Source organism: Perna viridis, chromosome 1 (genome assembly GCF_037379345.1).
Source record: "Perna viridis isolate PV_CMFRI_1.1 ecotype Kerala chromosome 1, ASM3737934v1, whole genome shotgun sequence".
In the NCBI taxonomy this organism is placed as follows: Eukaryota; Metazoa; Mollusca; class Bivalvia; order Mytilida; family Mytilidae; genus Perna; species Perna viridis.
Window position 1 is genome coordinate 29,172,043 of NC_142445.1, and position 16,379 is coordinate 29,188,421.

The 16,379-nt window shown below is 31.4% G+C and overlaps 2 protein-coding genes across 2 annotated transcripts; both read right to left on the bottom strand.

Annotated features, from left to right (window-relative positions):
* Nucleotides 1–6,001: 6,001 nt before the first annotated feature.
* On the bottom strand, nt 6,002–8,786 carry LOC148628227 (uncharacterized). Its single transcript, XM_088584884.1, has 3 exons — nt 8,675–8,786; nt 7,594–7,671; nt 6,002–6,859 (listed from the first exon to the last, which is right to left on the bottom strand). Exons 1-3 carry the CDS (start codon nt 8,745–8,747, stop codon nt 6,180–6,182), a joined length of 831 nt encoding a protein of 276 aa, XP_088441010.1. The 5' UTR covers nt 8,748–8,786; the 3' UTR covers nt 6,002–6,179.
* A 1,100-nt stretch (nt 8,787–9,886) lies between these two features.
* Nucleotides 9,887–15,131, bottom strand: LOC148628228 (uncharacterized). Its single transcript, XM_088584842.1, has 3 exons — nt 15,013–15,131; nt 14,324–14,388; nt 9,887–13,552 (listed from the first exon to the last, which is right to left on the bottom strand). The coding sequence occupies exons 2-3, from the start codon at nt 14,373–14,375 to the stop codon at nt 11,760–11,762; spliced, it is 1,845 nt and encodes a 614-aa protein (XP_088440968.1). The 5' UTR covers nt 14,376–14,388; nt 15,013–15,131; the 3' UTR covers nt 9,887–11,759.
* Between the last annotated feature and the right edge of the window lie 1,248 nt (nt 15,132–16,379).

Here is a 16,379-nt window from a genome sequence, read left to right on the forward strand (position 1 = left end):
CTGAGCCTAGCATGGAAGTTCCTACTATGTACAGGTCTCCAAAACTTCACAAATAACTATATGAATATAGATTCATTTCCTCCTCAAGTCATTGCTCTAAAACCAGACTCTTATACTTACTCATTTGTGCGCTCAATACCGTGATACCATGAAAAAAATATTCATTTTTGTAAGAAGAACAAAACATATGAATAAGTTTAATGAACATGTAAACGATTAGAGACATTCAAATTATGTACAATACAACGAGAACTAAGGATAACTTTGAGGAATAGGGATGGCCTTCCCTTGATTTAATGGCACACAAGTGCTTCTGTAGTTAAACAGACAACAACAAAGAGTGTCTACTTTTCTTTCGTTTCATAGTTATTTCAATTTAAGCTCTATTCCATTAAGTTAAATGCTAGTATATACCTTGCTATGAACTGAATTTACATTTTATGAAAATGAACTTTAGTTTATAACACTTTTTGTCATCGTTGTCATGCCTATACGTGACATGCAAATTTGATATTCGTAGTTATAACCCAACAATTACAATTACCAACGGAAATGCAATTCAAAGGGAAGCAATCCAAATTTTCAATTTCACTTTACTTAACAACCTTTCATATAATAATAAAATAGATGTTTGTTTACACGTTAGCATTGCGTTCTTAAGTTGCCTTTAGGGCGACATTAATTTTATATCGAAAACAAAGTATTGATGAAGTGGATGTGTATGAACTTAGATAAATTGCGTTTCTTGTTTTTGAGTGTATAATAGTATGAATGTGAATATCTTATTTAACATTTGTTTTGATTTCGTTCTTGTGGATATCAAACCAGTCTTCAGTGTATTAGTTACCGTTATTCAAGGGATAAGATTCGGATCGGATAGAAATCAAAAGAACACATTCCAAGGATAAATAATAGTCATGAAAAACAGACAAACACAGCCAAGAGCATGACATAACCAAAACAAAACACGCACAAAGAAAACAAATATAAATGAACAACTCGGACTCCACTAAAATCTGAGAACATGGACCAAGTGCCCTGGTTGGATTAGTTATATCATAGCTCGTGAAAGGTCTTGGTAGTTATAATATATACCTGCAAGAATAGGGATCAGCAATGTTTGATTTTGACAATCAAGCGCCAGACTAGAGACAGATCTGTAGGTCCCACGGCAGGCGTTAGTTTCTTCTATCACTAACCGCTGCATTAAGGCATTTTGAAGTTCTCGAACATTATCAGAATCAAACGTCGTTTGGCAATCGGAAAATTTGCGTAAAATCATTCATTTTTCCTTACTTTGTAATATTCTTCCATTGAAAATGGAAATTGAAAATTCGGAGCTTGAAATACCTGAAGTAACGAAAAGGGATTTTCAATGAGATATTTGTTAGATGTATGAACTAAATGGTAATGATTAAGGTAAATCATACAATAACACTACTTATTTTTCATAGTTTATCCTTATATATACTTAACTTTTTTTATTAGTATAATCATCATCTATAATTTCATGTTACAAACAACTCAAATTGGTAAATAATCATTTGTAGTCATTCGATTTATATGTTTTAAGCATTTACAAAGTGACAAATTACCAACAACTTGTTAATGTGCAAAGGTCATCTAAATGATGCATGACATAATACGCAAAGGAATTACATACTGTTTGACGAGTGCATTTTGTGCTTTACTTTATGATTTATAGCATTTACGGTTCATGCACTGTTGCAACATTAGTTAATCTTACTATTTTGTTGCACAAATCTTGCACAAAACTTTTATGATACCAGCTATATCAAATATGGCTCCACAGATGACAATAATGATTTTAGAAAATCATCAGTAGGGATAGATTATGTCTAATTTAAGATCAAGTTGTATTCTAATTAGAACCTTCAAACTCTTGTTGCAGGCATTTCAACCAGCCAACATAGACCATACACAATATGCTACCCATTTGTTTGAAATATAAAATAAAACACTGAATAATTCTGGTATTTGAAATTACCAATTTTATGAGAAAATGTATGCAAATTTCCATTGTTTTAAACTTCAACCCCACCAGCTGCTCCGGTGGTGTAATATCTATTCTGCCAGATTTATGTTGGAGTTGACTTGATTATAAATCGGATTAGTGTTCGGTATTTTAAATTCTTAAATTCGCCTTTTTAGTATGTATACATAATAATGATGACGAATAGGGTCCAGTTCAATACTACAAACAACCCTTTTTGATCAAAGACTAATGATTTTAATGTCAGAAGACAACGCTGGCCACACTGTTGGATTAAATTTCCACATTTTTACAACATATCATTTGTTTTCTAATATTAAAACTTAAAACGCATGTTATTAATCTAAAACTTGGTTTGCGTTTGGTTCATGTCAAGGTTTTGTCTTGGGGAAACAATCTTCAAACATGTTCCCCAAATATTCAACATTTTTGCCCTCTGCCTCAACCTTCTTAATATCGCATTCATTAAGCATGTATTGCTTATTTCGGTAGCTCTGGCGATTATATTTAATATTTATAACGGCTTGCATTATTTATAGATTTCTTACTGTTATCAGAAATTAATCAAGCGGTGTAGTTAATTTGTTGAACATTAGTTTAATCAAATAAAAAAATGCAAATATATTGCGAAATATAAAATTAAATAGGGAAGGTTCAGTTGTGAGCTGAATAAAAAAAAATGCCTGGTCATAAGTCATCACCATACATTTCGTTGCTAATATATAGATATATATACACTAAGGGAGGTTTTACCCGCATCATTAAGCACTTATGTTAAAGCGATACATTTAAGCAAAGAGCTTATTCCATCAGGTATGATGCACAATCTTTAAAAAATGTCCTATATACAAAACTAATTCCATACAATTGATACACTTACGACTAGATATTGAAGGTCATTTAACACGCATTCAAGGTTCAATAATTCATCAGTAATTAATATGTGCAATGAAGTAATAAATAAAAAGCCCCCGTGTTTGCCAAATGCGAAAATCCCTTCAGCTCATTAAATAACGTCCACAAAATATTTATATAAGGTATATATATATATAGATATATAAGGTATTCTTTAATTCGCGAAATAATGCATCATAATGAGACTTTGTTTCTTTTTATTTATTTTTCTAATTTCTTTTTTGTTTTTGTTTTGCTTTTATCAATTTTTTATAACTTTGTATTCATATGTCTTCTGAAAAAAATTCAATCCAAATCCGTTACACACTTTTGTCTAATTATATCATTGTTTATATATCTAATGGCTTGTTCCGTAAAGATAACTGTTGCTATACTATGCATCATACTATGAGATTGTCAAGTGCAAAGATAATTTATAAAACAATTTACGAAAAACAAAAATTACAAGAAAAAAAGAAAATGCATTCGTAACATAACTCATCACGTATACAAATACAAACTCTTACTGTTAAAATCTTATATAATTTAGAATTATGTATGTACAGATTGTATGGATGATGTTTGTTAAACGTGTTTTTTTTTTTCATAAATTATGATTGAAATTAAACCAAAATTTAATGCTTGAGGTTTTTGTGGTATTTAAAGAGTAATCAAAGGAACCACAGTTCTAACGGTTTCAAAGGAATGTAATCCCGAGTTAAAGAGCAGATATGGAAAACAGACACATTAAATGAAAAGAATTAAATAATTAAAATGATACATACAAAGCAACAAAAGTTAATGAGCAACTCGGACTCAACTAAAAATGGGAGCAGGGACCAGGTGCATCGGTAGGGTAAGCGTCCTCTGTTTTAAAAAAAACACCCGCTGGGCTTCTCATAAAAAGGTAATACTATGAATTGACAAATGTCTCATAAGTTAAGGATTTGTTTTCATTGTTATTAGGTGTAGTTATTCAACTTATACATTTTATGCGAAATAAACCTGCCTTCAAAACATTCATAAGCTTCTTTTGATTATCCATTAACATTCAAGTTACGCAACTATATCTAAACCATGTCCAAATTAAGAATCTATAACCGCTGAGAATGGAAGATATTTGGATCTCAGACAACCAATGGTAATATTAATAGGATAATTAATTGGAAAGAGTGAATAACCAAGATACTATCACGAGTGTCGAAGAACGCCTAGATTTAACAAGTGTGCGGAACTTGTTCCGCGCGGAAGTTAAATCCTCAAGAGTTCTTGGCACGATTGATAATATTTTGGTAACAATTCATTATCCTATTTATTATATAGATTTTCTTCATAATTTTCGATACTTTCAATACGAATTTTAAATTCTGTGATTGACGGATTGATATCAAATTTGCGAAATTTGGAGGGAGAAAAGCGCGAGAGTGAAATTACCGAATTTATTTCACAGTGTGAATTACCAAAATTTTTTACACTGGGAACATTCGATAAAACACTGCTATCTATATAATAATTCAAGTTCTCTAAAGAGGCTCCATGAAGTTAGAAAATGTTGAAATCTTATCCGAGGGTGTCTTAGATTTCCTAGTCTTACATTGCTGGTTAAGACTAATTCTTTTCTTGCTTTTGATTTTAGGATTAGTTCGTTCAGTCAGAACGCTCTGCTAATCAATTCTTTGTAATTATAAGACATCATAAAATGTATTTTAGTATGACGTCAAAGAAGTTGAGTGGTTTATCTCACCCATGCATCGGATAAGGAAATCTAACATGGCGGGTGAAATGTAAATATCCTTGTCTAAAAAGTGAAACATTGTATTCGTATTCGGTCAAGGTTCTTTCAATTCGTGTATTGCACGTATTCATATAGTTAATTAGACAAGATTTACCTTAATTACATTTCGAATTACATCATTGTACGTATACAACTCTTATGTAAGGGCATAGTATAATCATTAATATCCTGACTTGAATATTAAACATGAATGTTCATTGAATCATGTGCATAGACTAGCTAAGTTGACTGCTTATTTTACTGTTGACCCTTATTTTAACAGTGGTCCTCATTATTATTCAATCGTGTTCTAGATCATTTATTTAAAACATTGATTCAGATTCACTTCAATAAATGTATAAACAAATGTGCATGCGTAATTTTTAATGCCGTAACTTCGCAGACCTTTTCTATCGCGCTAGACTTCTTCGTTTCTAGAAAAGCAGAGGACGCTAACCCTACCGGTGCACCTAATCTATACATTCAGTGGTCAGTTAAGTCCGAGTTGCTAATTTACTTTTGTTACTTTGTATTTTTTGTTTGTTTTTTTATGTTATTTGTTGTGTGTGTCTGTTTTTCATGTCTGGTCTTTGTCCGTAGATTACATTCTTTTGATTTCTGATATAACCTTGAATCCCTTGATTACTCTTTGTATGGATTCAAAGTGAAATATATACAATGTAATCTGGTCTGTTAAATTGAATTTTAGGAGAAAAAATATAAAAAATAACAGTAGAAAATATGGGAAGTTTCAACTGAATGGTTTACAAACTTCATAAAACATTAATTCTATGTTTGTTTACAGATACCATCAACGGATTTGGATTTATTACCAGTTCTTTTACCTTTTTAACTACGGGGACATGTACGTGTAAACTAATTACAAATTAATACAGAAAAAAAGGCAATCGCCGGGCAAATTTCGAGTCTCAGATCAACCGTTTAACTGTATCTATCAATACCTTATCAATGTCCTCGACAGTAGATATGTAAATGTAGTTTATGTACTTTTTAATTTTTATTTGTGTAGTTTTGTTGATTTTCTGGTTTGTTTTGTTGTATCGTATTTTCCCCTCTTTGAATTTAATACTGATTTTGGGGGTTTAAATTGGTTGCGTTTCATGTATTTCTAATTCGTTTATTGTCTTTGATGTATTATTTTTTTTTTCTAATTATTTGGAATATGTACTTTGTTTACTTCGTATTGTTGCAGGCCTTGAACTGTTAACACTATGCAAATAATTTTTTTGAAAGGATTTCCCTCATTCATAAAAAAAAACCCTTTTGAACAATATTATTTATCAATAACTCAAATTCAATCCTTTTTTTCAATTTTACACGCGTTATTACTACTACAATAAGGGCATTTCAATAATTTATTAAATGTAAAAAAAAATAATCAGGTAATAGAAATGGATAAGTACAAAAACTAATTCGTATTAGTGAAGAAAAATAAGTGCATGAACCGAGATCTAATATTTACCCGCTACATATAGTTTACCGGGTATAAGTACCAGGTGTTCGAGATCTTTGAACACACAGAAAGTGGCAATTTATTCTTACACACGTAAAACCGTTTGAACAGTCAGCTTGACTAGAACACTGTCTACGACATGCCTTTGAAGTATTATCTATCTTTATATTTTCCACAAACGAATCAGCTATTCCTGAAATTGCTAAAGACGTTTCATGACGTACTTTATGCATTTGCTTTAAAATGTTGTCGCCTAGGAAACAAACATGGCGACATCCGATCTTGGTGCATGAAAATGAGGTATGACAATCAAGATCGCTGTTGCATTCATCATGACAATTGGTCGTAGGAACTCGTTCTGATTGAAAAACTTCTTTGTGTTGAATTTCTGGTTTGCTGACGGCACTAACATCTACAAATCGTTGGCCGATTCGAGAATTTATGGATAAATCTGTCGAAGAAGTGCTTTGTATGGCATCCGATTGGAATACGATTTTCGATTCCGTTGGTGTTGGTTTTGGAATAGCTCCGTTTTCATCAATATAGATAGGTTCGGCACAGTACGTTGCGCATGAGCTGAGTCTACAACATTTCTTGTCTCCTTGGCAATCGTTATCGTTTTTACACTCATTGTTGCAAGGTTTAGACCAACCACCAAAAGGCATTGGACATAGCCTATCTATTTTCTTGCTTGTTGATTGCACTGTAAAGACATGTCGCAAACATTGAACAAATGATGTGTTTGAAAACGTTTTCGCTTTCCCAGTAATATGAAAAATTAAGGTTATTTGATCTTTAAGTGCATGTTAAAAAATGAATTTCTCAAAATTATTCTGTCATTAACTTAAGGAGGTAGACCCAGGGTAAGGGACACAACTCTTACAAATCAATTTGTATTCAGAATTTTACATCAATCTTATGCAAGCATCTAATTAACTTGGATTAATTTTATACTTCTTCAAACGAAAGCTTGAGAGGCTTTGGTGAAATCAAACATATCACTGATTTCATGAGTTATGTCCCTTACCTAAGGTCTACATTGTTAAGACATTTTTTGCAAGCATTGCAATTCTGTTTCATTGATTTTAGGTTTTTAAAAATAAAATTGCTGGTTTAAAGTAGATTATCCAAACACTAAACGCGTTCTGTAAAAGTGTATATTTGATAACGTAATAATAACCAAAACTGATGTTGTATAAATATTTTGTTGGGATTTTGTTTGTACTTGTGTGTTCATTTGTGTTAATCTATTTTATTTGTGTAACCGTTTAGGTTTTTTAATCATTATCATTTATTGCCTTTTTGTTTCTTGTTTTATTTAATGCTCTGCTTTTTATTTGATAAGACAAACACTCTTTTTGTAATGTGTTATCAGTTAATATCATTTTACTTTACTTGTGGTAAGTTTGAAAGATTACTGTTTGTTATATTACTAACCTGCTAATGTACTTTCAAAGCACAATACAAGAAAGAGCATCAATGCAAGCATTTTGGATGTGACTGGTGGAATCTCAGCTATATTTATATAAAAAAACTAAGTTGGGATGTCATCGTATTCTATTCAACTTTTGAAACAACTGATCATAGAATATATAAATAATTACTGATTACTTGATATATATCTTATTCCTCTTTACATCTACCGTAAAGCTAGTATGTACCTCTATCTAACTTTGAAAATAAGCGATTTAGATTTTTTGGTGGAAAAACAAAAGCAACAAAGACTGGTTAATCAAGACTTTTTTAAGTTAAAAGCCGTCTATTTTACTATTTGTTTAACTGTATACAAGGGAAAAATAGAAAAAATAAAACTAAATAAAACTCGGTTAATATTTGAATGAGTTAAATTAATCATTTAATCTAAATTTGTTAAATTAACTGTACCACTTTTACTTATGGACATAGTTAGAAATCTGCATGATGTGTGTTTTGTTTCGTTATTTATGAGACTTGTTTGAATCTGTAACCGCAAAAGAACTAATCCAGGCAGCACTTTTTCGTTCATTTTTTTTTCTTTCAAACAAAAGCAATAAATACAATACAGAAGATAAGTATCATCAATATTTTGATTTAAAAAAAAACTGTTTGTTTATTGATAAACAAATATTGTCATTCTATTTCTCTTAGGTATAAATAATATTAAAAAAATACAAACGTTTACGTTTTGTTTTGTTGTTAAGTTTCTAAAGAAAGAGACTTTCTTCAAAGCTCTTTAGACTATAGCATAGCCATGGTAAAAAATGTTATAAAAAACAAATGACCAACATTTCGTGGAATACATAGACTTATTCTATTCGAAAACATGGAGAAGCTAGTCCTATTAGAATCGAAATAAATAACGGAAACTCTATTTTATCATTGTTTTACCACGGACTGGGCATTTATGTCGTTATTTTACCCCTCGCTGTCCCTCGGCGTAGAACAATGCAACATAAATGGCCAGTCCGTGGTAACACAATAATAAAACGGAGTTTCCGATATGTATTTCTTAAGTATATAATGATTATCTCTAACTTACCACACTCACAACTACTTGTCCTTCTGTTTAAAAACCAGGAAAAATGACAACTTATATAACATTTTCTCATCATGACAAGAAAGACATATAGGGAAATTATTGTCGATAGAAAACCACCTTTTGCCTTTCGAAAAAAAATTAACTGAAGCTTAATTTGAATAGGTCACTTGTTGTTCATGTGTTGCGGTTTCAGAGTCCAACTATTTTATTGTTGTTTAAGGTGATGATTCGCTGCATAACGAAATGACTACTATTGTCGTTTATTACACTTATTCATAAGCAAAATATTTAAGGGCCAATAAAAAAGGTTGTTATGTAATAAGTGGGAGGCAAAGAATTTTTTATCTGATTAAACCTACTAGGTTTTCCGTATTGTTAAACACGATCATTCAATCTAACATTTTTTTATCTATGAAACGAATTCCCCTACTCCATTTTACGTCTGTTCATTAGTTTTGTATACGTTGTTTTTTGTATATAATATGAACAATTCAGACATCTTCACAATGCGGTAATAATCTCATTTTGACATTAAGGTTCAAGTTTGCCTCTTAATTGTTTTCAGCTCCGTTTCATGGGCTGGGAATATGACTTTAAAGAAAGCTAATTACCACATGCATCGAAATGTTAGAACGTTCGTCGAACCATTTTACATATTCTTATAATTAAACGAGAAATGTTTTTTTTTCACCTGCAGTTTAAGATCTTATTCGTCGATACTTCATCACTAAAGGTTGATGTTTGATTGGTTATTGGTAAATGTCCTATTGCAGATATTTCATGGTGTAGATAGATACATCATAACGATCCTCGAGTTTATGGTGACGATATTTAAACTCTGTGGTGACAACTTTCCAGAAGCCTAAATGTAAAAAGTCTAGCACGGTACTAATTTCAGCTTTCATACATTGTTCCTAATCGGAATCATTCTAACCTCTAAAATACCGCGCGCTAGTCGGAGAAGCAGTAGCTGCAATTTTAAAAGTGTTTGGTGTGACTCAGTCGGGGATCAAACCAAAGACTCACGAACTCGACGCGAGTAGGTACGCTACCCCGAGTCCACCAGTGTCTCGTTTGTCTTTGTTTCGTTTTTGTTTTTATTTTTCTCTTAAACATTATATTAGAATCTTGCTTTACCATAAGCATTTACTTGTTTTATTTTAAAACTGCGATAGCATATACGATTACTAAAATATTTGCTAAATCAGAATCTCAAAAGTAATAAGAAAAATTTATTTAACTTTTGGTTCTTACAAAGACGTGTACCAAGTGTTTTTACGTATAGAAAATGTCAGTAGTTTTCGTGAACAATAATTATTACAAGGAAAACATGTGCGTGACAAAAAAAATAGGGATTAAGCTATACTTCTGAAATATGAAGTTACCACATCCGATGAATTCTTCAAAAAACACTTAATGACATTTGTATTGAATGCCACAGCAAGTAAATATGCAAAAGATCGGTTTGTATATAATAGAATCATACGGATATTATCATTTTTTAAAATGTTTGCTTATCAGTATATTAACTTTCTTCTTCTCATAATCGCATAGCTTAAGGAGGTAGAACTGTGGTAAGGGACATAACTCCTGAAACAATCGATATTTTTGTATTATATTCAATTTCACCATAGCCTATCAAGCTTTCATTTGAAATAGAATGAAATCAATCCAAGTTACTTTTATGCTATGATCGGATTGATATAAAATGCTTTACACAAACGTTCCGATGATTTGTAAGAGTTATGTCCCTTACCCTAGGTCTACCTCCTTAATACCTTAAATATTTTAAATAGAGTGGCTGACATTGAAATTGCAAATGATAATGATTTAACATCAAATTAGAAAACGTCACATATTAATACGATTTCTTGTACTTTACTGTCCATTTTATATAGTAAAACTAGTGAAACGGCTTATCTCGAAATCCGAAACGCCTAAATTTTTTGTTTGCTTTACCCGTTTAAGAATGATAGAACGAAAAGTATGGTACTTATAATTTAATATTAACAAAATTGAGATGATTTCTGTGTTTATTTGTCAGCAACGTTAAAAACCGATTCATAGTGATGAGAGGACAATCAACAGTTATGATCGCCATTATCGTTATATGAGAATGATGCTGAAGACATCTAATTTGTTTTATCTTTATGACAAATTTAAATACATTGTCATTCTAGAATTTGCTATTTAATTACTTATCGATACCATTTACTACGACGTAATACTAATTTCCTCGGGGGTAAGGGGTGGGGTGATAATTCAACTGTTCCCTATCATGTATGAATATTCATTATAGTGTTGCAACCAGTTACATGTAAATTAGTTAATGTAAATATGCAAGTGAACTATGTCACTTCAAATGAACACGTATTTACATCTGAAATGTTTACGGAAGAAAGTATGATGCGACAACAAAACATTTCAATCAGAGAGTGTTTTGGGCTATGTATTAGACTAATTGCCTGTAACTACATGAAGCACGTCTAAGTGTGTCTTAATAAATTGAATCGCACGGGTAATATATGTTATATTTTGCATCGCGTCAGAATAGCTATTGATATATTTTCTTAATTTCATATCAGTTCCGCCTTGATTGGGAAGTAGTTTAATGCAATCTATCATCATGCGTGGATTCAATGTTTATGTATAAACGAATAAACATAGATTTTATTTCATATTTTTGTGATTGAGTACATTACACATGATCTACGTGTATATTATTACTGTGTCATATACAAAAACTTATTTTGACATGAAAACAAATTTAGAATTGTAGTTACATTTAATGTTATTTACTTAAAGAACAGATGTGTTAAGTGGGTTGTTGATTTTAAAAATCGTCATTGTTTGATATCAGCATAGAATTTCTAATTTGTTAAACAAATAAAATGCTAAAAACATGACATATACAAAACACCTATTCATATCAAATGTTATCTAATTTACAAAACAGTAAAGATAATTGTATTAATATGATATATTATATATGTAAATGATACATTTTATATACATATATAATTAGAAGATATATTCTCGCTTTAATGTCGTATGTATATAATACAAACTTTCACACGCATTTCATCTATGGATTAAATCTCCCAAGGGTCTGATCTTCACATGTTCGGTTGCATCCATCTTGAATACACGTACTTCCTCGAGGACATTGGCCATTTGTAAAACATTCGGTAACACACAGATTCCTCGGGTTGTCGAAACGTCCTGATGATCTTGACGGTATATGATTAAACGATTCTGATTGCCGTACTAACGGAAATCTTTCGGGCGCTCTACACTCCATTCTACAGCCATTCAATCTACAGTATGAACCTAAGCTACAGTCAGTATCACGCGAACATTGATCAACACAAGTGCCAGTGGTTGGCGACAAATTGTTTTGGCTTCTGATGCATACACGATTACATCCATCTTTAATGCAATTTTGGCCTCTCAAACAGTCAGAGTCCTTGCTGCACTCTATATTACAGTTATTCGAAAGTATGTCTTGATTAATTCTCTGTATTTGTGATGGTCTATATTGTTTACATATATTTTTACATCCATCTGCGGCACAAACGTGACCAAAGTCACAATCTCTGCTACTAAAGCACTCACTTTGACAATTGTTTGGAATGGGTGTAGTTGTTATAAACCTTTTAATGCATTCTCGTTTGCATCCTTTCTGGTGGCATTTGAATCCAACCGAACAATCTGCATCTGATAGACATTCGTCGGTACATGAACCTAAGTCAGTTTTGCATATTTGGCTACAACCAACCTGTCGACAAAAATTTCCAATAGGACATTCACGATCTGAACTACACTCATTCTTGCAAATTCTTCCTCGTGTTGGTGTTGGGTTTCTTACAGATGTTTTAGGCAGAGGGCTTGGAGGCAATTCTTCTCCAAATGCAGCTTTACAAATCTTTCTGCATCCTAGAACCCGACAATAAAATCCAGTAAAACAATCTTGATCAATTTCACATTCATCACGGCACTCATCAGTTTTACGTTCACTTGACAACGATGTGGCAATTGTAGGTGATAACTTGCTATTCTGAATGGACAGAGTTGAAATTGGTTGTTTAGAAATGCAAGTCGTGTTGCATCCTTCTTCAAAACATGATAATCCAACTGGACAATCTGAATCAAACATGCATTCAATCTCACAGTTGTTTGAAGTTGCTGTAGTTGTAGGCTCTGTACCAAAAAATGAAAAAGTTGTTTCTGGTTTTCGACATACTTTTTTGCAGCCATCTTGAATACAATTATATCTAAACGGGCAATGAATATCACTCGAGCATCGGTCATTACAATCATTAGTTTGAGATTTAGTTGCAGGACCTAAATGAGACTGACCCCTTGCCTTTTCACAGATGTTTCTACAGCCTTTCGGAACACATATAAATCCTTGCTCACAGTGAACATTTCGCAAACACTGGTCAGTACAATTCCGTTGTCGTCGAGGAAGGGGTAAATGCAGAATTGAATTTGGTGTCGGGGTAGGTATTTGTGTTGGTCTCTGTTTTTTCTTCGGTTTTGATGTTGACTTTTTGAATGACTTACAAATTCTTTTGCATCCTTTTTTCATACAAAGTGACATAGATCCGCACTGTCGGCTGTTATCGCATTCGTTTATACAGTCGTTGGATGAATCACTAGTCGCATTTTTCCTTATTTCAGACGCTTTCGGTGATGTGGTAAGCAAAGGGGTTGTACATATAGATCCACATGATAATAACGTACAACATTTATTATTACCTGGACACTCATTATCTTGACCACATTCTATTACACATAAATCACTAGTAGGTGTGGTGAATTCAGGACATATTCCAGGTTTGTCGTCTGCTGTCTTTTGTGATGTAACCAGTTGTGCTTAAACGTTATAAAAATTAGGAGAATAGTTTTCAACTAATATTATATTACTCTTTTACATAATATAGGACTATACTGTTTTAACACTTTTAGCACAATAAACTCATCGATATTTTTTTAAGTATATTTACTTATCATTCTACTACTACCTATATATCTGTCTCTTATGCTCTCTGAAACATCTGAACAGAAGGCCGAACTTTGCATTTTTATATATGCTTAGTACTTTTACATTGAGACAATGAATGCTTGGTTGTTGATCGTAAAACATGTGAATAAGTAATGCTTTGCTTCGTTTGAAACTCATTTACATTAGCTATTTGTAATTGAAATTTAATTTCAGTTTCATAATTCACATTTCACATATGAAAACTATATACTTTCGGTTTAAATAGTCATTTATATTGTAGTTTCAGAATTAATTTAAATGCGCATATTATATATAAGGTTTTGAATCGAAAAATCGAAATAATAATTTAGATTTTGACATACAAATCGATAACACATTTTGTTTTCAATAAAAGAATAAAAAATCATTATAGTAGCGAGAAACCATTTGGCAGCTTTGTCTTATAAAACCTTTAAAAATACGTAACCTTCATAAAATGCACATTCATATGTACTGCTTTCGTTGAATTAATTATAAACACAAACAAGAATTACCTTGAACTTAATGTCATCCTTTAGCACTTTGTTATTGATTTGAATATTCAATACTTTAGCTTAGACATCAAACAATGTTTTAAATTTTAATATTAAATATATACATACCTACTAGATATATAGCGATAATAAATCCAGACCTTTGCATGCGTAGAAACATGGCTCCTCATTTGCTTGAAAACGTTACAAATGAATGTAAAACAAGTACAATTTATTGCAAGATCAACTTAAGTCATATAATTGTGTACTTGAAATGACACAACAAAGAAAATGATGTAATAAAATCGTTCACACGAGGTTTTTTTTTGGTGGTATAAGTTTTTATTCAATCAAATGTCATTGAAATGTTCCTTGTTCACTCTTTTTAATCAAGATACGCAAAACCATTGTTTTTTCTCATGCTAGAATATTTTTTTCTACATTTCTCTCTTTAAGTCTCATGAAGTGAGCTAAAATTTGTCATGACTACGAGATTTTCCATGGTGGGTAGTTCATACATCTGTAAATGAATATAAATTCGCATTCACCTAAAAGGATTTTTTGTATGTATTGGATAAGTATTACATATTCAAACTCACCAAATTCTAAAAACTTAAATTATGACAAGTAAGTCTTACAGTTTGTTTTTAAATAACTAACAAAGTAAAACAAAATAACCAACTAAATCAGTCTAAATCAATAAATCAACTGTAGTTGATTCAATGAAGAAACAACCGAGCTTAAACCCATATTTTAATGTGCAATTGATTAATTGCAAATATGGAATTCAATTTGTACACAATAAAAATCAGTCTTACCGGAAACGTGTCTACATCTTGTAGGTCCTTTTGCAAATTAAAAGTACAAGTTTAAAAAATATTTTTCCCTCATGTAGAATGTAAAAGACAGCGATCTTGTGTGTAAGTATACATTTTTGTCCACAAAAGGCGAAACATTTATATTTCATTGTATAAATGCTCATTATTTTTTGTCTTGATATATGACAGATCATAACATTATGGAAATCATTAGGAATAAATGATAATTTACCTGGCAGGTGTAAATTTTATTACGTGTTGACATATGGTAACATGAAAATGACAATATTATAAAATCTGTCTAAACCAATAAACTAAACCTGAGTGAATCCAAATCCTGCCTAAACCTAACCCGAATAAATCGAAAAACTGTCTATACCTAACGCGAATTTATTAAAACCCTGATTAAACCACTCCCAAATAAATTAAAACGCCGTGTAAACTATACCCGAATAAATCAAGAATCCGTCTAAACCAAATCCGAATATATCAAGACCCTGTCTAAACCACCTCTGAATAAATAGAAAACATGTCTAAACCAAATCCAAAATTATCGAAAACATATCTAAACCACACATTTAGAAAATCGTTTTTATCAAAATAAGATGCAATTTTTAGTCTTGACAAACCAAACACTTGTTAAAACGAACCAGTTTAAAAATTCTAAAGGGGTTCGGTTAAGATTATTTCTACGGCAAATATTGTTTGTTAGTCCTTGTAAGAATCAGGCAATAAGTGAAACATGGTATGAAAAATCCATCATTTTGATAGTGTAATTTGACTATTTTCACCATCGGAGTCAAAGGAAACAGACAAGATTTTCCATATAATGTTGTCCCTTTGAGTTACAATTTCATTATATTGCACTGAGAATGAATATTTCAAGGGCAGATAACTCTGTCAAAAACCTCATTTTTTACATTCTATTAAAAAAAAATCTGAGCAACGCCAGTGATGCAGAGATCAAATAATAGTCTTTTGCTAATAGAGAAAGCATCCCTGAGGGATATTTTATTGTCATATCGGTGGTATTTTGACATGCATGTTTCTTATTTTTCCCATTTTACCTGATTCTTACATACACTTACACTTAATTGGCATTCAATGAAATAAACAAAAGTGCTTTTTTGCAATATTTGAAAGCAATGACTACTAAATTATCATGATACATACAGATTGTTGTGCAATCTATATAGAACATTTATTGAATTTTATTGGAACTTTACATTCTTTTGTTCTGTTAAAATCGCTTGTCATATTTGTTTGTCGTGTTTAAATATTTTTATAACAAACTGATAATGGAGTCCAATGAAAACAAAATGTAATGAAAATGTACATGAAAATTATTACTGATATGCATAAAAAAT

Excerpts from the sequence above, each read along its gene's own strand:
- LOC148628227 (XM_088584884.1), bottom strand. The coding sequence starts at position 8,747 with ATGATGAGAAAATGTTATATAAGTTGTCATTTTTCCTGGTTTTTAAAC. Across the intron at positions 7,672-8,674 it reads GACAAGTAGTTGTGAGTGTG|CTGAGATTCCACCAGTCACA; the intron begins GTAAGTTAGAGA and ends ATATAAATATAG. Across the intron at positions 6,860-7,593 it reads CTTTGAAAGTACATTAGCAG|TGCAATCAACAAGCAAGAAA; the intron begins GTTAGTAATATA and ends ATGTCTTTACAG.
- LOC148628228 (XM_088584842.1), bottom strand. The coding sequence starts at position 14,375 with ATGTTTCTACGCATGCAAAGGTCTGGATTTATTATCGCTATATATCTA. Across the intron at positions 13,553-14,323 it reads TATCGCTATATATCTAGTAG|CACAACTGGTTACATCACAA; the intron begins GTATGTATATAT and ends ATAACGTTTAAG.